Source organism: Danio aesculapii, chromosome 17, assembly GCF_903798145.1.
Source record: "Danio aesculapii chromosome 17, fDanAes4.1, whole genome shotgun sequence".
Taxonomy (NCBI): domain Eukaryota; kingdom Metazoa; phylum Chordata; class Actinopteri; order Cypriniformes; family Danionidae; genus Danio; species Danio aesculapii.
The window spans coordinates 50,447,084-50,472,021 of NC_079451.1; the positions used below are offsets into that span (position 1 = coordinate 50,447,084).

Here is a 24,938-nt window from a genome sequence, read left to right on the forward strand (position 1 = left end):
CCATGATGTGAATCTCCCTTTCCACCACATCCCAAAGGTGCTCTATTGGATTGAGCTCTGCTGACTATGTAGGCCATTTGAGTACAGTGAACTCATTGTCATGTTCAAGAAACCAGTATGAGATGATTCAGGCTTTATGACATGGTGCTTTATCCTGCTGGAAGTAGCCATCAGAAGATGGAGAAACTGTGGTCATAAAGGGATGGACATGGTCAGCAGCAATACTCAGGTAGGCTGTGGTGTTGACACCATGCTCAGTTGGAGCTAATGGGCCCAAAGTGTGCCAAGAAAATATCTCCCACACCATTACACCACCACCACCAGCCTGAACCGTTGATACAAGGCAGGATGGATCCATGCTTCCATGTTGTTGATGGCAAATTCTGACCCGACCATCAGAATGTGGCAGCAGAAATGGAGACTCCTCAGACCAGGCAACGTTTCTCCAATCTTCTATTGTCCAGTTTTGGTGAGCCTGTGTGAATTGTAGCCTCAGTTTCTTGTTCTTAGCTGACAGGAGTGGCACCCGGTGTGGTCTTCTGCTGCTGTAGCCCATCCGCCTCAAGGTTGGACGTGTTGTGTGTTCAGAGATGCTCTTCTGCAGACCTCGGTTGTAATGAGTGCTTATTTGAGTTACTGTTGCCTTTCTATCAGAATTTTATATGAGTTGCTGCCATGTGATTGGCTGATTAGAAATTTGCGTTAACGAGCAGTTGGACAGGTGTACCTACTAAAGTGACCGGTTTACTTTTGTTTATTTTTTCTTTTCTTTTCACCCAGACTATTAAGCAGAATGTTATGTTATGTTTGTTATTAAAAGATTATTAAAGATTGATTTGTATAGTAAAGCTAAAAAGCTCACTTTTAATTTTTTTAATGTAAGTTATCGCATATTTAATAAAAAAAACTGCCTTGTTTGCATATAAATTTTACAATTTCGAAAACCTGTAATGGAAAAAAAGTCTTTGAAGTATAATGAGTTTTAGTTAGGCTACTGACTTTTTTTGTCTGCAGCGTTTTGCTTATAAATACAAAATGTTTTACAGCTATGTTTAATTAATTCTATTTATTTTAAAACACATATTTTTATTGAATACAAGAAAAATGGTATCACTGCATTTTGAAGAGAAAACACAATAACAAAAGCTTGGAAAGAGAGAGAGAAAAGTCTTTACAAAGCCTCTTAAAACTCACACTAATCTGAGAACGTGTGCGTGTTGACGTACACAGACTCATCGACGTCAGGCGTACACACGCATAGCAACCAACATGGCGACGGCGAAGCTTCACAGTAGAGATGATCTGTGGACAGAAAGCTTGCAGCGCTCAGTATAGCTGTGAAAGATGAAAATACAGCACAAATATATTTATGAAGTATTACTGGTATGATTGTATGACCTCACAGGTTCATATGAACGCTTAATGCAATGTTTATTTGGTGAAACTCCAGTATTTTGAGCATGAGAATGCCAGAGTTTCTCATCATGGACAAGAAACCAGGTAAATGATCTATTCTCTGAATTAAATACAATGTTCTGAACAGATATAGACGACTATTTAATGTTGAACTTGCTATTGATGTTTATGTTAACGTTTATTCACGCTAATGTACAGTAACAGTACTAAGCAAAAAGTACTATGGTATCACTATCGGTTTCTAGTAACGTTGTAATAACATTGAAGTTACGTTTTTAGATATCACATAAATAATATCACCACATTTATTTGGACTATTTTGAAGCTAATTAAAGTTGCAATACCATCTGCTCCCATTAGATTTGTTGTTTTTTGACAGGAATAGTGTATAATAATCTCATTTAGGTGTTTTTTTTTTATTATTATTACGTTTTTAGATGTCACATAAATAATATCACCACATTTATTTTTACTATTTTGAAGCTAATTAAAGTTGTAATACCGTGTACTCCCATTAAATTAGTTGTTTTCAGATCGGACTAGTATATAATAATCTCATTTTAGGTGTGTTTTTGTGTTTAGGTGTTTTTTATTAGAATTACGTTTTTAGATATCACATAAATAATATCACATTTATTTTTAATATTTTGAAGCGAATTAAAGTAGTAATACCATGTAATACCATTGAATTTGCTATTTTCTGATAAGAACAGTATTTAATAATCTAATTTAGGTGTTTTTTTTATTAAAATTACATTTTTAGATATCACATAAATAATAGTTCTACATTTATTTTGACTATTTTGAAGCTAATTAAAGTTGCAATACCATGTACTCCCATTAGATTTGTTGTTTTCTGATAGGAATATATAATAATCTAATTTTAGTTGTCTTTTTGTGTTTAGGTGTTTTATTTTTAAATTATAATTACGTTTTCAGATATCACATAAATATTATTACCACATTTATTTTGAATATTTTGAAAAAATTAAAGTAGTAATACCATGTAATACCATTGAATTAGCTGTTTTCTGATAGGAATAGTATTTAATAATCTAATTTAGGTGTTTTTTTTATTAAAATTACGTTTTTAGATATCACATAAATAATATTACTACATTTATTTGGACTATTTTTAAACAAATTAAGGTTGAAGTACCATGTAATACCATTGGATTTGCTGTTTTCTGATAGGAACAGTATATAATAATCTCATTTTAGGTGTATTTTTGTGTTTAGGTGTTTTTAAAATTAAAATTACGTTTTTAGATATCACATAAATAATATTACCACATTTATTTGGACTATTTTGAAGCTAATTAAAGTTGCAATACCATGTACTCCCATTAGATTTGCTGTTTTCTGATCGGACTAGTATATAATAATCTCATTTTAGGTGTGTTTTTGTGTTTAGGTGTTTTTTTTTATTATAATTACGTTTTTAGATATCACATAAATAATATTACCACATTTATTTGCACTATTTTGAAACAAATTAAAGACAATACCATGAAATACCATTGGATTTATTGTTTTCTGATTGGAATAGTATACCATAATCTTATTTTAGCTTGTGTTTTTTAATGTTTTTTTTAAAGACTGCATTTCGTTGCCTACTGCATTTCGTTGCCTTGTACTTGTACATGTGTAATGACAATAAAGTTGAATCTAATCTAATCTAATCTAATCTAATCTAATCTAAAGATATTAATTTTGGTAACGAATGTAATATTCATGTTTCAGGATTCTGTCTTGGCTCATCTGGTAAACTGATGGATCAGTATCTGATTAAAGACCACATGCTGTCACATTACAGAAAGCTGTATTCAGCAAAAGGTAAGTGCAAAATTAAAATACCTAAGTATGTCAAGCTTATAGATTTTGTGTATTTGCCATCAAGCCGCTGACTACTGGAAAGTATTATTGGGTATTGAGGTAAAGTTGGTTTTATATTTGCACATTTGTTCATTTCTGAATAGTGACAGCTTGTTACAGGGTCTCTATTAGGGCTGCACGATATTGGAAAAATTTGACACTGCAATATTTTTTCTCTGTGATATACAGTTGAAGTCAGAATTATTAGCCTCCATTTGAATTTTTTTTCTTTTTTAATATTTCCTAAATGATGTTTAACAGAGCAAGGAAATTTTCACAGTATGTCTGATAATATTTTTTCTTCTGGAGAAAGTCTTATTTGTTTTATTTCGGCTAGAATAAAAGCAGTTTTTAATTAATTAAACACAATTTTAAGATCAAAATTATTTGCCCCTTTAAGCTATTTGTTCGACAGTCTATTTCACATTCTGTTACCTTGCCAACTTTTATGTGTCAACCACTTGTTTTGTTGTCTTCTAGCTGCTGTGGATTGTTCAGTGCCTAAAAGCATGCACGCTAGTGTCAAATGTGAGTGAACATTCTTTATTACATGTCTATCTGTCTATCTGTCTGTCTGTCTGTCTGTCTGTCTGTCTGTCTGTCTGTCTGTCTGTCTGTCTATCTATCGTTCTATCATTCTATCGATCTATCTATCGTTCTATCTATCGTTCTGTCTATCATTCTGTCTATCTGTCTATCTATCTATCTATCTATCTATCTATCTATCTATCTGTCTGTCTGTCTGTCTGTCTGTCTGTCTGTCTGTCTGTCTGTCTGTCTGTCTGTCTGGTCTGTCTGTCTGTCTGTCTGTCTGTCTGTCTGTCTGTCTGTCTGTCTGTCTGGTCTGTCTGTCTGTCTGTCTGTCTGTCTGTCTGCTGTCTGTCTGGTCTGTCTGTCTGTCTGTCTGTCTGTCTGTCTGTCTGTCTGTCTGTCTGTCTGTCTATCTATCGTTCTATCGTTCTATCGATCTATCTATCGTTCTATCTATCGTTCTGTCTATCATTCTGTCTATCTATCTATCTATCTATCTATCTATCTATCTATCTATCTATCTATCTATCTATCTATCTATCTATCTATCTATCTATCTATCTATCTATCTATCTATCTATCTATCTATCTATCTATCTGTCTGTCTGTCTGTCTGTCTGTCTGTCTGTCTGTCTGTCTATCGTTCTATCGTTCTATCTATCGTTCTGTCGTTCTATCGATCTATCGTTTGATCTATCTATCATTCTATCTATCATTCTATCTATCATTCTGTCTATCTATCTATCTATCTATCTATCTATCTATCTATCTATCTATCTATCTATCTATCTATCTATCTATCCATCCATCCATCCATCCATCCATCCATCCATCCATCCATCCATCCATCCATCCATCCATCCATCCATCCATCCATCCATCCATCCATCCATCCATCTATCTATCTATCTATCTATCTATCTATCTATCTATCTATCTATCTATCCATCCATCCATCCATCCATCCATCCATCCATCCATGGTGGCTGCATCAAATTGAATTTACAGAAGTGTTTCTTATACACATAGAGAGAAGATTAAAAATGAATAAAATGGCTGCTTTATGATTTAAATAACTTTTGTTGAATAAAATTTCAAAATATGGGTGAAGTAATGAAGTAATGCATTTATGTACAAATAAAAGAACATACATATTCTGTACTTGTTTAAATGTATGTAATCTGTCTTTTTATGTGATCAAATTATAGTTTTTTTTACTTAATTATTTATTTTATAATTAAATAAATATAATTTATTTGATCACATACCAAATACAATTTAAGGATTGCATTTCGGCACAGAAATAAATGACATTTATTTATTTAGTTAGTTATTTATGTGTGTGAATTTGATCCTTAAATTGTCATTTGGTATGTATTCAAATAATTATTTTTGACAGATAATGTATTGTTAGACTGAATGACATTTAAGTGGATTTCAATTAAATTAAATTCAATAAACGTCACTGTCTATCCCCTCAGGGATTAAAAAATATCTTTAGACAGAGGCTCACACACAACAGCAAAACATAAATACACTTACACAATTATTTTAAGATCCTATTTAATTGTATTTTCTATTTAAATCATTATCATAATGTATTACAGTCATTATTTCTGCTCCGAAAAAGTTAAATTATTTAGGATACATTCTAACGTATAGAGGAGAAAACAATGTAAAGCTATATCAGATATGTATTGCTTAATTTTTGACCCAAATCAGATATTTTGTTAACACATTACACTAAGGTTACTTTAGTTCATTTTAGTTAATGTACAAACAATAAACAATACATTTATTACAGTATTTGTTCATCTTTGTTAACTTTAGTTATTGAAAAGAGTCATTCATTATTAGTTCCTATCAACTCACAGTGTATTGACTAATGTTAACAAGCACAACTTTGGATTTTAATAATGCGTTAGTAAATGTTGAACTATGATTAATGAACAGTGTTGTTCTTGTATTATCAGCTCATGTTATTAAATAACTAAAGCCTCCTTATTGTAAGGTGTGACCTTTATTTTATATATCAAGTACAAATATTTTTAAATATTTAAGCCAGACATAATACACCAGTAACTCATTCATTCATTCATTTTCCTTCGGCGTAGTCCCTTATCTATCAGAGGTTGCCACAGTGGAATGAACCGCCAGCTATTCTGTTATATGTTTTACACAGCGAATACCCTTCCAGCTGCAACCCAGTACTGGGAAACACCCTTATGCACTCATACACTACGGCCAATTTAGTTTATCCTTAATTTAGTATACCCCTATAGCGCATGTGTTTGGACTGTGGGGGAAACGAGCACACAGAGGAAACCCACAGGCACAGGGAGAACATGCAAACTCCACACAGAAATGCCAACCAACCCAGCTGGGACTTGAACCAGTGATTTTCTTGCTGTGAGGCCACAGTGCTAACCACTGAGCCACCGTGCCACAACAGTACCTCATTTAATAATTAAAAAATTCATGATTTTTACTAAAAAGTTGTACCTTTCCAGATGTTGATCAAAAGCGTCGTGAGCAGCAGAGGAAAAACAGCCAATCAGGAAGATCTGATTCTCAGACAAGCACAAGAATAAACTCGAGAAGCTCCTGTTCCTCTAAGAATGTAAGGTGTTTAAGGTTTTAGGCTTCATTGTATCACATTTCTGTCGATCACATTGAAGTTTTCTCTTCTTTTCAGAGCCGACCGTCTGCTCAGGGTGACTATCATTACCTGAATCACTCTCTGATGTCCTCATCGCCCAGAATCAGCACATCATTCCACTCCAAACAAATCGTTTATCCGTCCCAAACCGTCTGTAGATCCGCAACCCCTGCCAACAATTTCAGATCTGCTTCAGAGTTGAGTTTCCGCAGCCCAAATCCTCAATGGCAGCACTCCACCTCGAGGTCACTATAGTTTTGCATTTTTAATTTTGTTTTTATTGTGATGCTTTTTTATATTTGCTGTAAATTTCAGGTTAGTTTTAGTTAGTTTCATAAGTTTAGTTTTGATTTTATGAGCACATTTCTATTTACTTTTCATTAGTGCGGGGCAAAAATTAATCATGATTAATCACATCCAAAATAAAAGTTTGTTTTGACATAATATATGTGGGGCGACGCAGTGGTGCAGTAGGTAGTGCTGTCGCCTCACAGCAAGAAGGGCGCTGGTTCGAGCCTCAGCTGGGTCAGTTGGCGTTTCTGTGTGGAGTTTGCATATTCTCCCTGTGTTCGCGTGGGTTCCCTCCGGGTGGTTTCCCCACAGTCCAAGGACATGCGGTTCAGGTGAATTGGGTAGGCTAAATTATCCGTAGTGTATGAGTGTGTATGCATGTTTCCCAAAGATGGGTTGCAGCTGGAAGGGCATCCGCTGCGTAAAACATATGCTGGATAAGTTGGCGGTTCATTCCGCTGTGGCGACCCCGGATTAATAAAGGGACTAAGCCAAAAAGAAAATTAATTAATGAATAATATATGTGTGTGTATGATGTATATATAAATACACACATGCATGCATGCATATATTTGAGAAAATGTTTAGACAAGACAAGTTTATTTCTTTAGCACATTTCATACACAATGGAAATTCAAAGTGCTTTACGTAATTAAGAATAAAAGAAACACAATAAAAATGATGAAAAACAGATGAAAACAGGTTTTTTTTCCCCAATATATTTATTGCATTTTTTCCAGATATTATACAAACTTACAAATGTATATGAAAATTAGAAGTCCTATCAGCAAAGAGATTGCATGAAATACATAGCAATAAAAACAAGAAAACTGTAGAACTCTTAAATCAAACTTACACTTTTCTACCCCCTTCTATGCACCATCCCTCCCATCTCCCACCCCTCCCTATTTTCTGAGGCCTTCAATAAGTATGTAAAGGTGAACCAAGACACTGAGAAATAAATAATAAGCCATTTGAAAAGATTGTAAATAAAATAAATAATAAATAAACAAATAAATAAATAAATAAATAAATAAATAAATGGGTAAATACAGAGGATGAAAAGAAAACAGGTTTTAAAGAAATAAAAAAAAGAAAAGACAATAGTGTGATCTGTCGAACGTAGCACACTACTTCATCACCACTTTATTTATATTTAGATATAAAACATATAGCTATATGATACAAACTATATATAATTGTTTTGTAATGTTTTGTAGTTTTGTTTCTATGTAGAGTGCTCAGCATAATTGAGTTTAGCCCATTTTGAAAATGAAAATTTTTCTCCATTTCTCAGTGAATATAGGCAATGTATTTCAGTGCATTTAAACAAAACAGATTTATTAAACAGATATATTTAGTAAAATAATATTTTAGTCACTAAACATATTTAGAAATTGAAAGATAATACATTTAAATTCATGCAAAATATTGCAAAAAAAATTACAAACTGCAACATTTCAACAAAATTGTATCTATTTTATGTTTCTCCTGATTTTTGCTATTTTTGAGAATTGTATTTCATATTTTTCCCTAATGTATACATTTGGGTGTACTAGTTTTGGAACCATTATTGTAAGTTATTTTGATAAATTAGCTCCAGATTTGGCTTCAGTACTGACTAATCTAATGTATGTGCAGATGTGTGTGTGTGGGGGACTCATATATGCTGAGCACTGTATGTGTGTTTATCACAAACACATAATAAATATATATAAAGCACACACATACATCAAAACAAACTTTTATTTTAAATGTAATTAAGCAGGATCGTGAAAGCGCTAGTTTTTATATATTTAGTTTCTTTTTTTAATTTTAATTTTAGTACATTTAAATTTGAGTTATTCTAGTTTATCAGTGTTAGGCAAAGCTTAGGGTTTTGTTCTTTTGTTCCCCTTAAAAATAAAAATAAAATATCTGTTTGAATTAACACTGAAACCAAAACCATACAAAATGGAACTTGTAAGCAAATAAAAGTAAAAATTATGAAGAAATAAGATTAAACATGCCTATTTTACATTTTTTGGCAGCTGAGGAAAAGTTAGAACATGTTAATGAGAAACAAATCATATAGACGTCATGAAAAATTTACGATTTGGATTTTGATTTCAAGAAATAATATAAACATTTTTAAAAATAAGTTTTAATTAAGTAAATAAAATGTAAAAATGTTATATAAAATGCTGTTTTATTTTAATTTTTTAGTTATAATCTAGTTATAATATCAGATGTGTATATATATATATATATATATATATATATATATATATATATATATATATATATATATATATATATACATACATACACACAAAGTTGAAGTCAGAATAATTAGCCCCCCTGAATTATTAACCACCCTGTTTATTTATTTCCACAATTTCAGTTTAACAGAGAGAAGACTTTTTCAAAACATTTCTAAACATAATAGATTTAATAACTCATTTCTAATCACTGATTTATTTTATCTTATTTTTTAGATATCAAGACACTTCTATACAGCTTAATGTGACATTTAAAATCTTAACTAGGTTAATTAGGTTAACTAGGCAGGTTAGGGTAATTAGGCAAGTTATTGTATAATGATGGTTTGTTCTGTAGACTATCGAATAAAAAAATAGCTTAAAGGGGTTAATAATTTTGACCCTAAAATGTTTTTAAAAAAATTTAAACTGCTTTTATTCTAGCTGAAATAAAACAAATAAGAATTTCTCCAGAAGAAAAAATATTATCAGACATACTGTGAAAATTTCCTTTCTCTTTTAAGCATCATTGGGAAAATATTTGAAAAAGAAAAAATAAATTCAACGGGGGGCTAATAATTCTGACTTCAACTGTATATATATTCATTTTTCAAATATTTCCTAAATGATTAGGCAAGGAATTTTTCACAGTATTTCATGTGATGTTGTTTCTTCTGGAGATAGTCTTATTCATTTTATTTAGTTTAGAATAAAAGCAGTTTTTAATAGTTTTAAACCCATTTTAAAGTCAATATTATTAGCTCTCTTAAGCAATATTTGTTTTCTATTGTCTTCAGAACAAATCACTGTTATACAATGACTTGCCTAATTACCCTAACTTTACCCTAATTAACCTAGTTAAACCTTTAAATGTCACTTTAAGCTGAATACTAGTGTCTTGTAAGATATCTAGTCTAATATTATTTACTGTCATTATGATAAAGATAAAATAAATCAGTTATTAGAGATTAATTATTAAAACTATTATATTCAGAAATGGGTTGAGAAAATCTTCTCTCCGTTAAACAGAGAAGATAAACAGGGGGCTAATAATTCTTTAACTGTTTATCATAAAATATGTTTTTGTAAATAATCATGTGCTTGACTGATGTGTTTTTCCACCACAGAATTAGTGCTTATTAATTCTGAAAAAAGCGATTATTATTTTTGATAATTACTCTTTTATTTCAGTTCACTTTTTCAGTGATTGTTTTGAGCTTTGTTTCGATTAGTGTGAATTTGTAACATTTTATTTCAGTTAAAGAAGCTGCTTTGACTGATAGTTTTACTTTCCTAACCTTGCTCCTCTTCTGACAGTCAGAGAGCGTACAGCAGTTTTCAGGATCCTGTTCAGAAGACCTACAGCGGAGACGTCCTGCAGAAACACGCTCACCGCTTCACTCCAGAGAAACCCTTCACACCCAGAACACTCAGATCTGAGCAGCAGTCCACGCTCTTGCAGTATCGATATTACACTCCGCCACGCAGTAAAGCCAACGAGGAGGAGAAAAGATCCTCAAGGATGATTCGACAGGAGACTTATCACGGGAGGTAAAACCGATGATGCTCAATTAGATGCTACTGTATATGCACTGTAAAAAGACTTGAGTTACTTTACTTAAAGAGATTTACTCCAAAACTACTCAAAAATCTCAAAAGTTTACTCAAAAATCTAAATTCTCATCATCATCATGTACCCAACCTTGACTTGAACACAAAAGAAGAAAGAAATGTTGGAAACCTGTAACCTTTGACTTCCATCGAGTTTGTTTTTCCTACTATTGATGGTAATGGTTACGGGTTTCCAACATTCTTCAGAATATCTATTATGCTCAACAGAAAAAAAACTATTAGTTCACCTAAAAAAGTCAGTAAAGTTTCATTCATTCCTTTTCTTTTCGGCTTAGTCCCTTTATGATTAGTCCCCACCAACTATTCCAGCATATGTTTTGCGCAGCGGATGCCCTTCACAGTCGCAACCCAACACATACGGACAATTTAGCTTACCCAATTTGCCTAAAACGCATATCTCTGGACTGTGGGGGAAACCGGAGCACCCGGAGGAAACCCACACCAACACCGGGAGAACATGCAAACTCCACACAGAAACGCCAACTGACCTAGCCGAGGCTCAAAACAGCGACCTTCTTGCTGTGAGGGGACAGCGCTACCTAGGACTGGCCGATTAATCGAAAAATAATCGACATTCAGGGCCTATAATCAATCTAATTTTTTAGATTATTTTTCCTACCATGTGCGGAGTCAGTGTTGACACACGTGGGCGGCGAAGAGAGCCGCGGGACAGCAGAGAACCTGTTGTAGGAGTGAGTGTTTACAAGTGTGGAATGCCGTGAAGGAGCTCCAGATGGAAACCTTTGTGTTGTGTTTACCTTATTATTAAAGTTGTTGCATGTATGCTAGTTCCCGCCTCTGTATGAGTGAGCTTTAACTTGTACATTAAGGTAGCATTAAAAAAAACAAACCCCCATGACATAAAAACCCACTGCCAGCCAGCATTTCGGAAGTGTTGTTGCAGGGCAACACAAACATCACGCTGAAGTGTAAATGCACGGCTACCACAAGGTAGGCGCCATGGGTCATGGTGATCACTCGATGCAGAAGTAGAAATCAGCCTTAAAATTCTGAGTCTGATCTCTGGTCAGGTAGGACGATGGACCCATTCTTGAGCTTACTTTGTGTCACGCCACTTAGACAGAGAGTATCCAAATGCAAGTATTTAATGAACTGATAAAAAAATGTAACTAAGAATACCACTGGATGTTCTGGATACTTGAATGATCAAAATAAGCGAGCCACAGGCCACAACCAAGACATCAAACGGACAGCAAAAGAGACTGGGGAACAACAGATAACCAGAACATACCACAGGCGGGATATATAGTCAGCCAAATAAGGTTCAGCTGGAGGATGATTAAGTCAGTTGATGACAACAGCTGATTCTATAGCACGCTGTCAACACAAGAAGGTAAACAAACACACACCCTCGCACACGACAACACACATGGCATGACACATAACATACAGGAGGAACACACAGATCCATAAACCGTGACAACTTTGCACTACATTGACGATGATATTAAGCTGCGCCAGAGATGCTTTGAGACAGCATATTTTCCATTACATTCAAAATATTATTGACGAAAATATTTGTTTACAGAAGATGCAAGAAATGCACTGTTTAAAATATTATTTACAGGATATACAAGAGAGTTATTTTATTTAGAAGAGATACTGCTTATACTGCTTAATTTATTTTGTTTCCAAAAGTGCAGGCTATTCATTTTCACTTTTTTATAGGAAAAAAGTGACTTGGTTTTAGACATTGTGTGTTTTAATTTCAGTTGTTCAGTGTTGATGTTCAATTAATTATCATAGATAGTAAATAGTGTGTTTCATTCAAAAATCTCTCACTTGTAATATGTGAGTATATTTACTGTACAAAACCTGTCAGTGTATGAGGTAAGAAAAAAATATATAATATTATTTAAAATATATATATATATACAGAATCAGAATCAGAAAGAGCTTTATTGCCGGGTATGTTCACACATACGAGGAATTAGTTTTGGTGACAGAGCTTTTACAGTGCAACAGGATTACAGAGACAGGACAAAAAACAGATAATAAATATATTTTAAAAAAACAGAAGTAAGTAGTGAGTGCAAATATACAGATTGACAAGTGTATGTACATGTTTATTACTATATACAACGTTATATGTGCAGCTGTTATGTGCAAATTGGCATGTAAAGTGTGTGGTTAAATAAGTGTATATGTGTATAAAAGTGTATAGCAGTAGTGATGTTGGTTCCACAATTATTATCATCAAGTGTTCATGAGATGGATTGCCTGAGGGAAGAAACTGTTTCTGTGTCGAGCTGTTCTGGTGCGCAGTGCTCTGTAGAGTCGACCAGAAGGTAAAAGTTCAAAGAGGCAGTGTGCTGGGTGTGAGGAGTCCAGAGTGATTTTGGCAGCCCTTCTGCTCGCTCTGGATAAGTACAGTTCTTGGGGAGTAGGAAGGGTTGTACCAGTGATTCGCTCAGCAGTCCGAACTATTCGACGTAGTCTTTGGAGGTCTTTGGAATTGAAGTCAGAATTATTAGCCCCCTGAATTATTCGCCGCCCCCCTGTTCTTTTTTTCCACAATTTCGGTTTAACGGAGAGCAGACTTCTTCAACACATTTCTACACATAATAGTTTTAATAACTCATTTCTAATAACTGATTTATTTTATCTTTGCCATGATGACAGTAAATCTTCAAGACACTTCTATACAGCTTAAAGTGACATTTAAAGGCTTAACTAGGTTAATTAGGTTAACTAGGCAGGTTAGGGTAATTAGGCAAGTTATTGTATTATGATGGTTTGTTCTGCAGACTATCGAATAAAAATATAGCTTTAAAGGGGCTAAAAATTATGACCTTAAAATGGTTCATAAAAAATTTAAAACTGCTTTTATTCTAGCCGAAATAAAACAAATAAGACTTTCTCCAGAAGAATAAATATTATTAGACATACTGTGAAAATTTCCATACTCTGTTAAACATCATTTGGGAAATGTTTGAAAAAGAAAAAAACTTCTAAGGGGGGCGAATAATTCTGACTTCAACTGTGTGTGTATGTATATATATATATATATAATGTTCAATTAATCAAGATTTTGATTTTAGGCCAAATTGCCCAGCCCTAGCGCTACCCACTGTGCCACCGTGCCACCTGTCAGTAAACTTGTTTCCTTAAAATGATTAAGTACATGAACTATGTGATTAATTATAAAAATTAAGTAAACTTAACAGTCTGAAGTTACAATGTTAACTTGCTTTTGTAAGTAGAGTCAACTTGTCGCTTGTCGATAATTGTTTTTAAATAATTTTTATTGCTTTTAGCATAGGAACATAAACAATAACATTAACTAAAACAGAAACCCATTTCACAATACACAGAATGTCGACCACAACATAGTACAATATCTTCAATAAAGCATACTGTAAGTGTAGGCTCCACACCTGTGTGCTCGCCAAATCAATCCAGCTCATTAACAGTTACAAGTCAGCATTACTAAACTAACAGCAAGGCAAGGCAAGTTTATTCATGTAGCACATTTCATACACAGTGGCCATTTAAAGTGCTTTACATAAACAGGAAGAAAAGAGACACGTGTAAGAAAATAAAAACAAATAATAAAAATGATTAAAAACGTGTTAAACAGGTTATAAAAGAATAGAAAGACACAATAGTGCAATCTGTGGGTCGTAGCACAGTGCTCATTCAGTAAAGGCACAGCTGAACAGATGTGTTTTCAGTCTTGATTTGAATGTGCCTCATGTTGGAGCACATCTGATCATTTCTGGAAGCTGATTCCAGCAGCAGGGGACGTAATAGCTTTTTACAGTATGATATATAAGATGGTATTTGTGGGTATCTGATCCTATAACGAGGTGTTTTTTCTGTTTTCTGCAGCACACGCTCCAAACAAGCCTCTTCTTCACAGATCGAGTCGCCACAGGCAAGTCTGAAGTATCTGTGAAGTATTTGTGATTTGACATTAGATCAAGGTCAAATTATAACCGAAGGTTTCAGTGATTGAATTGTTGAAACTGTTTTGTTGACATTAGAACATTTCTACATACTGTCCATGTATGCTTTTGTTTCTTTGTATATGCACATGTATACATTCATAAATACATTGATTTATGTGTCTATATAGGCATGCGTTTATGCATTTATGCATTTATGCATGCATTGTGCATTTATTCATACATTTTGTTGACAAATTTACATTTTCTACAGACTATCCATTTAAGATTTTGTTTTTTGTATATCCATCTGCTTATACATTCATAAATGCATTGATAAACAATTAAAGTCAGAGTTATTAGCCCCCCTTTGAATTTTTTTTCTTTTTCAAATATTTCCCAAATGATGTTTAACAGAGCAAGGAAATTTTCACAGTATGTCTGATAATATTTTTTCTTCTGGAGAAAGTCTTATTTGTTTTATTTCGGCTAGAATAAAAGCAGTTTTAAATTTTTTTTTAAAACATTTTGAAGCCATTTTAAATTATTAGCCCCTTTAAGTGTTGAACAAAAAAAAATCTCTCCGTTAAACAGGAATTGAAGAAAAAAAATAAACAGGGGCTAATAATTCATGGGGGCTAATAATTCTGACTTCAACTATGTGTCTATATGAGCATGCATTTAGGAGTTTAATCTAGTGCTGTCAAATGATTAATTGGATAAAATGTTTGTATTTACACAATGTGCACTCACTGCGTATAAATATTGTGTAAATATAAAGTATATAAAATACAAAACCTAAATATTAATATGTATAATTTGTATGAAATTAAATAAACATTATGTAAATACAAGCTTTTTTGAGTCTTTTGACAGCACTAACTTTTTGTTTACTTTTCTAAATGTATGCATTGCATATGTATTTTTTTCAATTATTTAAGAACTTATTTGTTTATTTTTCTCATGTAAAGTATATGTATTATTTATTTATTCATGCATTATTATGTATGCATATATGTACTTATTTATTTAATTTTATTTAAATCATGAGTTGAAGTGGACAGCAGCACTTGATGAATTTGGCTGGTGAATCTCCAGAGTGTGCAAAACTGGAACATAGTCAGAAAAGACAACCCAATGTAAAAGCACCTACATTTTGTTAAATATTTATCTTTTCTTTTTGTTTCTGCAGCCATTTGTTCTCGATCATGAGTGGTCGGATGTAGAAACAGACACGTTCAGACTCCACAGCAAGGCAAACAGATTTAGGGATGGGGATTTTCTTCTCTCGTCCTCCAGGTAAAGGAATCATACATTTGCATATAAATTACTTGCATTACTTGCATTACTTGCATTACTTAAGTCAAAATTTTCAGCCCTCTTATGATTTTTTTAAATTCTTTTTCTCAAATAATTCTCCAATGATGTTCAACAGACCAAGGACATTTTCACATTATTTCTTAAAATATGGTTTTGTTTTTGTTTTGTTTTTTAATTGACAAGTCTTATTTATTTATTTATTTATTTTTTTTTTTTTTACAATTTTTATACTAGATACTAAATATTTTGAATATTAAGTATAAAAATTATGTACTGTTATCATAGCAAATACAAACAAAAAGTTATTAGAAGTTATTTTGGTAAACTATTATGTTTAAGTGAAGTTTCACAAACTAATTTCGAGAGGAGCACGTGATATGATTGACTGCAGCTGGCCACTCATCTACATTCACTAGTTAGCCAATCAGATTAACCCCAACTCACTATAAGTAGCCTAGCTAGAACTACTCTCTTATCTTCGTTTTCCGAAGAAACCCCCCATCCACCCTTCTCCTCCTTTCTTCCTTTACCACGGGGAGCTCTCGAGAACCACCTGATCTCGTACTCCCCTCATATGCTCTATGGACCAGGCGGAAGCCCTGGGCTCACCTATCTCCGAGCTCAGGGTTCTCTCCTGGGACAGCATGCCAAACATGCTAACAGTTGTCAAACAATATCTAAGTGTGAACTCTTGAAAAATGTGTTGAAAAAACAGCAGGGTTAATCGTTTTCACTTCAACTGTATATCATTGAAAAGATGCAAGAAAATATAACAATATGTGTATCAAACGCATGCATTTTTACACATTTTATATTGAAATACAATGTACTAATTCCTTTGTTTCAGGATTTCACCAGAAGGCATGAGATCTCCTATATTGAGAAAAGTTTCAGCAGAGTGAGTGTCTGAATTACATCAAATGTGCCATTCAAACTACTTACTCACCTGATAACATAAAGAAAACAGAGACTTTTACAAATGATTACGTATTTGATGTGATATGAATATGCATTAAATCATAACAATCATGTGTGTTTAAAACTCATCAATGTGGCTGTGTCATGCTGTGGACTTTCTGAACTTGTTAAATGTTAATATTGCACCAGAAACCAAACTAATAAACATATATATATATATATATTGTAATGCCCCATTTTTAATGGTATCACACAATGATTTTTATCTGGAGAGACTTTAAAGAAAATATTTTTAAATGTGAAACTGTTTATCAAAAGTAAACCTTAGATTATTCAGGGTTCCCATGCTCCTTGAATGTACTTAAAAGTCTGTGAATTTCAGACATATGGATTCAAGGCTTGGAAAGTACTTAAAACCCTCACTCTAAACTTATTTTATAAGTTATGTTATTTTTTCCCCACCAGGGAGGAAGAATTATTGTACCTGGAGTTTATTACAGACGTGACGAATGAGATCTTAACTCAGGGCCTTTACTCGGACAGGTGTGAGACAACTTTGATTTAGTATCTGCAATGAATTTTTCTCCCTGTGACTTGGTGTTTATGGAGTATCTGTCCTCACAGGGTGCTGAAGAGAGTATTCGAACGCCACATTGATATGAACAGGCATCGATTAGATGAGGTGAGCTTTTTAATAATCAGATTACCTTTAAACAGGACCTATTATATCCCTTTTTACATACAGTCTCTGAGGTCCCTGGTGAAATTTCAGCTCAAAATACCCTGCAGATAATTGTTTCTAACTCTCTGATCACTGACCTTTGATCCTAAATGTGGCATTTTGGTGACTGTCGCTTTAAATTCTAATAGGATTGTGCTCTTTTTAAAAGAGAATGGAGCTACTAATGGCTATGGCTCATTGAGATAGTCAGTAATGGGCGGGGCTTTCTCCCTCTGATGACACGTACAAAGGGAGAATGTCAATCAAAGTGTTTCTGCAGACTGTTTTTATCAAGTCTGATTAGAACAAATACAATTCATTCATGCTTACCATTAGAGGCTGGAGATATTCACACACTGCTCACACACAACTGTGTTTAAAACCCTTATAAATGTGATTTTTGCATAATAGGCCCCCTTTAATGCTTTCATACAAAGTCATTTCATAATATTAAAAATTAAATAAAAATGCATTTTATATATAATGTATTTTATTTACTTAATTAAGTGTTTTAAAATATCTTTGATACTTTTTATAGTATTTTTATATCATTTTTTTTGCTATCAAAATCCAAATCATACATTTTTTATGAAGTTGTACTCTGTCAGATTATCTTAAATGCTTTTAGTGACACAAAATCATCATAATCTTTAAAAAAATAAGTAACTAAAACTGCTGCTTGTGTGAATAATATTTGTTTCTGTGATGGAAAATCTGCATGATTTCTGCTGGAGTCCCATAGGATTTAATGAAGACCACAACTCCTATGATTCCACACTCAGTCATTATTTATGGCTCGTTTCCACTGACTGGTATGGTACGGTACGGTTCGGTTTGGTACGGGTCACTTTTATCAGGCTTGCGTTTCCACTAACAAGGGTACCCTTTTGGTGGGCGTGGTGTACGACAGAAAGTTTCAGTGGACGTCATTCTCACTCGAGGAAATGTCTACAGTAAAGCTGTACAGGTCACTCAAATATCATATGAGAAGCTCTTCTCACAAAACAGAGGCTTTACACACATAAATACTTGTGTAGAAATGTTTATTACTAACTTTTCAATGAACATGAGTTGATTATAACTGCAGATCAATGACAGTGCGAAACAGCCTACTGTAACGTCTGTAATTATATTAAATAACTAAATAAATGAACATATATAAACACATACAGCCCCTTACAGTCTCCAATATGTTACCAACTACAGAAGAACTACATAAAGCAGACATTTCGCCCGTATTTAGGTTCAAAACAACACAAAATATAGCCTACAGTCAGTGTAAACCTCTCATCTGTGTCTGTAATCTTCAGCAGCACATGTAGCCTCTGTTAGACAGTAATTCCCTCATTCCCGGTTCATATTAGTCCAAAATGTGAAGATAATAAGTTAGTTAATCATGGCATTTTGTTCATGTTTGCTGAAAAATAATGTGCCCTTTTTTTCCGGCTTCTCCTTTGTTTCTTCACGCTTCACTCTCGCGTTTGTCAGTGTCTGACAGGATCGGGTTTCAAAAGCACGTCAATAATCAAGCGCAGGTTATTCTCATCAGCTCAAGAAGTTTGTTGTTTCAGATATATCGTTAGACGCGCGACGAATGCAAGCAAGAAAGCGAAACCGCTCGCGCCTCAGACTGGCATTCAGACGACGACAAGGTTTGTTTGGTTCGGTTCGGTACGCTTTTTGACAGTGGAAACAGCCATAAAAGCATACCAAACCGAACCGTACCGTACCATACCACTCAGTGGAAACGGGCCATAAACTACGCCTTTGTTTGTTGTGAATACACGCCCTCTAGTGGTGAAACCATTTCGATGTGGTCATGTCATTGGCCTACAGTATGAACATTTCCTGTTTGTTGTCAAACCATTTCATAACTGTAACAAGAGGCAATTCAATCATAACTTAACATTAAAACAGCCGTCATAGCATGATTTATCAAAATGTGGAATTTTTTGAACTCTCGGAAGCTATGAAAATTAAAAATGTAAAGCAGGAAATATGTTGAGACCACTGTTATTGTTTACATCCCTCAAAATGGTCTGTATGCTTTTAAATTCTCCACAATTCTCAACAGAACAAAATGCGGCACCTTCTAGACAATCTTCAGGATGACCTGCAATCTCCCGTTTCGGTCCCCGTCACGTCTCTGAGCGCAGAAAAATCTCACAAACCTTCACAGCTGAGGAACAAAGCATCAGATGACGTGGATGATCTTCTTCATAGAGTGTTTGATGAGGAGCACAGACAGATTGAAGCTGTTTCTCCTGCAGTATCATCTCACCATAATGAAGACAGCGAGTTCTCTCTGAATGATAATCCACATCTCACCTGCACTGAGGAGAATCCCAGGAGCGCAGAAGACGATAATGAAGCGCTGGAGCAGGTGGAGGAGCTCAGAAAAAACATGGAGGAGTGTTTATCAGTGTCTGAGACTCTGAAGGAGCAAACCAGAGGAGACATCAGCGATGGTGAGGAGTTTTAATTCAGTTGGCAAACAGCGCTATACTTTTTTTAGCAGCAGATTTTCAGATGTTCTTTGTTTACTTTTTTAAAATCATTTTCTATGCCAGTATTTTTAACATGATGTGTGCAGTATTTAATACTTCCCATGGTGTTTCTACTTGTCGTTTGAGCATTTATTGATTATGTCATTTTCAACACGGGCTCATTGTGAATACGCACCCCAGTCTACATTTCTGGAGAGTGCGAATTATGCAGTCCGAGGTTTGTTTGGCTTTATTTTAGTTTACTTTAGTTTTCACGGTGGCTTGCTGTGTATGGCGGCGGAATCGCGGTGCAGAGCAGAGCATGTGTGATGACAAGGGTTCGAGTCCAGCGAAAAATATTCCAGAAAGCAGGTAAAACTAAGCGAGAATGTGGTAAAAAAAAATAAAACATCCGGTAAAATTGTGCAGGTTTCCTTTTTTTCTAGATCAACTTTTGAAAATGCTATCGGTGGGTTTAGGGAAGGGGGGAGGTTGGGTTAGTCAGTCAGTCAGTCAGTCGACTGCAAGCCGGTTGGCTGAAGAGAATGTGTGTGTGTGTGTTGTTGCGCCCTCTGGTGGATTAACGTGAGAAGAGCACGCGTGGGAGACATTTGAGATCGGCAAAAAGTGCACACAGTGGCCTCTGGCGAATTCGCCAATACAAAAACTGCGAGGAAACGTACCTCGGAGTACATTTTTGGTGCTCTCCAGAAATGTAGACTGGGGTACATATTCACAATGACATAGAAACTTCACTGTAAATATGTAATGAGAAAAAGACAAGAGAACTAATATTTTATGTTGCTTTAACTTATTTTAACAAGGTAATCAGGGTTCAACTAGACTTTTTAAGATACACAAAGTTTAACTTAATATTTTTAGTCAGTTTGATTGATGTAAGTTCAGAAAAGTTTATTTAATTCAGCTAAAAAGTAAATTTAATGCAGCAAGAATGTTTTTAGTGTTGTCACAATCCTGATTTAGTTTCTTTCTTCACTGTAGCAAAAGCTGTTTGCCTGATGTTTTCCCAACACAAATGATTAAGTTAGCTTAATTGTTTTTACAAATTTGAATGGATTGAACATAAAACAATTAGTTTTCCCCCCCAAAAATCTCAAGAATTGTGTTAAATATTTTTAACATGATGTGTGCAGTATTTAATACTTCCCATGGTGTTTCTACTTGTCGTTTGAGCATTTATTGATTATGTCATTTTCAACACGGGCTCATTGTGAATACGCACCCCAGTCTACATTTCTGGAGAGTGCGAATTATGCAGTCCGAGGTTTGTTTGGCTTTGTTTCGTTTGTATAAAACGAATACTACAGGGCTGTATGACACCAGCACCGATGGCTTCTGTTCCTTTTCACGCTACCGGCTGACCGCTCACCTCCGTGTGGACGGCTTTTTTTCCTATTACGGAAATAAATTACTTTATTTCCTGCTGTGTACGACGGCGGACTCGGGGTGCAGAGCAGAGCATGTGTGATGACAAGGGTTATTCGAGTCCAGCGAATGACGTTCCGGGAAGCAGGTAAAACTAAATGAAATAAATAAACAACAGGGCGAGAATGTGGTAGAAAAAAATAAAACATCTGGTAAAATTGTGCAGGTTTCCTATTTTTCTAGATCAACTTTTAAAAATGCTATCGGTGGGTTTAGGAAAGGGGGTAGGTTGGGTTAGTTAGTTAGTCAGTCAGTCGACTGCAAGCCGGTTGGCTGAAGAGAATGTGTGTGTGTGTTGTTGCGCCCTCTGGTGGATTTACGTGAGAAGAGCACTTGTGGGAGACATTTGAGATCGGCAAAAAGTGCACACAGTGGCCTCTGGCGGATTCGCCAATACAAAAACTGTGAGGAAACGTACCTCTGAGTACATTTTTCGTGCTCTCCAGAAATGTAGACTGGGGTACGTATTCGCAATGAGCCTGTGTTGTTTTTTACAGTGTTTTTTGGGTGAGATTTTGGGTGAACTATCCCTAAAATAACCAACCCAGGCTCATTGCGAATACATACTCCAGTCTACATTTCTGGAGAGTGCGAATTATGCAGTCCAAGGTATGTTTGGCTTTATTTTGTCTGTAAAAAACGAATACTACAGGGCTGTATGACACCAGCACTGACAGCTTCTGTTACTTTTCACGCTACTGGCTGACCGCTTACCTCCGTGTGGATGGCTTTTTTCCACCGTTAAAACTAGTTTTCCTAGTGGCTCGCTGTGTACGGCGGCGGACTCGGGGTGCAGAACAGAGCATGTGTGATGACAAGGGTTATTTGAGTCCAGCGAATAACATTCCGGGAAGCAGGTAAAACTAAATGAAATAAATAAACAACAGGGCGAGAATGTGGTAGAAAAAAATAAAACATCCGGTAAAATTGTGCAGGTTTCCTATTTTTCTAGATCAACTTTTAAAAATGCTATCGGTGGGTTTAGGAAAGGGGGTAGGTTGGGTTAGTCAGTCAGTCAGTCAGTCAGTCGACTGCAAGCCGGTTGGCTGAACACAAAGCGTGTGTGTGTATTGTTGCGCCCTCTGGTGAATTTACGTGAAAAGAGCACGCGTAGGAGATATTTGAGATCGGCAAAAAGTGCCAATACAAAAACTGCGAGGAAACGTACCCTGGAGTACATTTTGGTGCTCTCCAGAAATGTAGACAGGGGTACATATTCGCAATGACATAGAAAATTTTGTCATTTCTCACACTTCACTGTAATAATGTAATGAGAAAAAGACAAGAGAACTAATATTTTATGTTGCTTTAACTTATTTTAACAAGGTAATCAGGGTTCAACTAGACTTTTTAAGATACACAAAGTTTAACTTAATATTTTTAGTCAGTTTGATTGATGTAAGTTCAGAAAAGTTTATTTAATTCAGTTAAAAAGTAAATTTAATGCAGCAGGAATGTTTTTACAGTGTTGTCACAATCCTGATTTAGTTTCTTCACTGTAGCAAAAGCTGTTTGCCTGATGTTTTCCCAACACAAATGATTTAGTTAGCTTAATTGTTTTTACAAATTTGAGTGGATTGAACATAAAACAATTAAGTTGAATTGTGTTGTTTAATATTTTTACCCGGTTGTGTGCAGTATTTAATACTTTCCATGATGTTTCTACTTGTCATTTGAGCATTTATTGATTATGTAATGTTCAACACTGGCTCATTGTGAATACGTACCCCAGTCTACATTTCTGGAGAACGTGAGTTATGCACTCTGAGGTATGTTTGCCTTCATTTCATCTGTAAAAACGAACGCTACGGCGCTGTATGACACCGGCGCAGATAGCTTCTTTTCCTTTTCGCCCTACCGGCTGACTGCTCTCCTCCGTGTGGACGGCTTTTCCGCTGATACCAGTTTGCCCAGTGGCTTGCCACGGACGCTGGTGGACTTTGGACATGGAGCGGACTGTGTGTGACGACAAGGGGTTCGAGTTAGGCAAATAACGTTCCGGAAAGCAGGCAAAACAAAAGTAAATAAATAAACAACAGGGCAAAAACGTAGTAAAAAAAAATAAAACATCCAAAAACATGGTAAAATCGAGCTGATCGAGTTGAAAATGCTATCGGTTGGGTTTAGGGAAGGGGGTAGGTTGGGTCAGTCGGTCGGCCAGTCAGAGAGTCACTGGACAGCAAGCCGGTCAGCTGAAGAGTTGTGTGTGTGTGTTGTTGCACCCTCTGGTGGATTTACTCGAGAAGAGCAATGTAGACTGGCATACGTATTCGCAATGAGCCTGGGTTGGTAGTTTTAGGGATAGTTCACCCAAAATCTCACCCAAAAAACACTGTAAAAATGATGTTTTCCCAACACAAATTATTAATTAGCTTAATTGTTTTTATAAATTTAAGTGGATTTAACATAAAACAATTAGGTTGTCCCCCGAAAAATCTCAAGAAATGTGTCGTTAAATTTTTAAAATAATCATAATCAATAATTTTTGGGTGCTCTGTTGAACACAAAAGAAGATATTTTGAAAAATGCTGAAAGCTGTAACCATTGACTTCTATAGTATTTGTTTTTCCTACAATATTTCTAGCTTTTTTCAAAATATATATATTTTTTCAATTTTTAACAGAGAAAGGTGAGTAAATAGAGTAATTTTCAATTTGCGGTGAACTATCCCTTTAAGACTCAAGAGCCATATTACTGAAAATACAACACTTTTGTTTGTGACTTAGTTTTACTTTGGTAACTGTAGTGTTTTAGTTTGTGAATGAGATAACATACAGTTGCAGTATTCAAATCTGGTGTTTTAGTAGATACAGTTTACTTTAATTAAACTGGAAGATGTTTAGGCTTTATCATTACACATGATATATTTATTGATCCATAATATTATTTATAATAAAGACAGTATTGAAGAAAAACTACATTTCCGATTTAAAAACAAAGGGTTAAATCTTCTCTTTCCTATTGGACATTTGAAAATATAACCATTAAATGAATATATAATTCAGATAATGGATTAGACTAAATGAGAAGCGAGCCTAAGAGTAATCCAATTTAATTATTTTCTTTTAGTTTGCGATTAAAAAGTGTAGTATTGATATAGATCGATTTAGTAAATACATTAAAGCTGTCTTTAAATATGGTTTAAACATTTCAAATCTTGTTACACTGAAAGATACAATATAATTACTATAATTTACTGTTAGATATGACTGGTTTAATCGAGTGTTTTGCATTATTTAACTACTGAGGAATGAGAAACCTTTTTACTGTGATTTTTTTTATATTCTCAAATGATTTGACTACTGTATTTTAATAATATTGAATATAAAAACAATAAATAAATGCTGTTGCAATCACATCCGGCTTGCTTTTTTTATTGCACATTTTATTAAAACATAATGAATTAAATCGCATTATCTTAAGTTAAATAAGTATAGTCATGGAACTTCATTTAAAGTTTAATTACATGATCTACGATTGATCTAGAAGCCCTGG

General features: G+C 34.5%; 1 protein-coding gene across 1 annotated transcript; it reads left to right on the forward strand.

Moving 5' to 3' along the window:
* Nucleotides 1-1,278: 1,278 nt before the first annotated feature.
* On the forward strand, nucleotides 1,279-24,735 carry spata7 (spermatogenesis associated 7). The gene is made up of 12 exons (XM_056477643.1): nucleotides 1,279-1,500; nucleotides 3,160-3,252; nucleotides 3,772-3,819; nucleotides 6,333-6,442; nucleotides 6,518-6,726; nucleotides 10,330-10,563; nucleotides 14,497-14,542; nucleotides 15,745-15,851; nucleotides 16,720-16,770; nucleotides 17,256-17,333; nucleotides 17,415-17,472; nucleotides 19,586-24,735. The coding sequence occupies exons 1-12, from the start codon at nucleotides 1,461-1,463 to the stop codon at nucleotides 19,991-19,993; spliced, it is 1,482 nt and encodes a 493-aa protein (XP_056333618.1). The 5' UTR covers nucleotides 1,279-1,460; the 3' UTR covers nucleotides 19,994-24,735.
* Nucleotides 24,736-24,938: the final 203 nt, after the last annotated feature.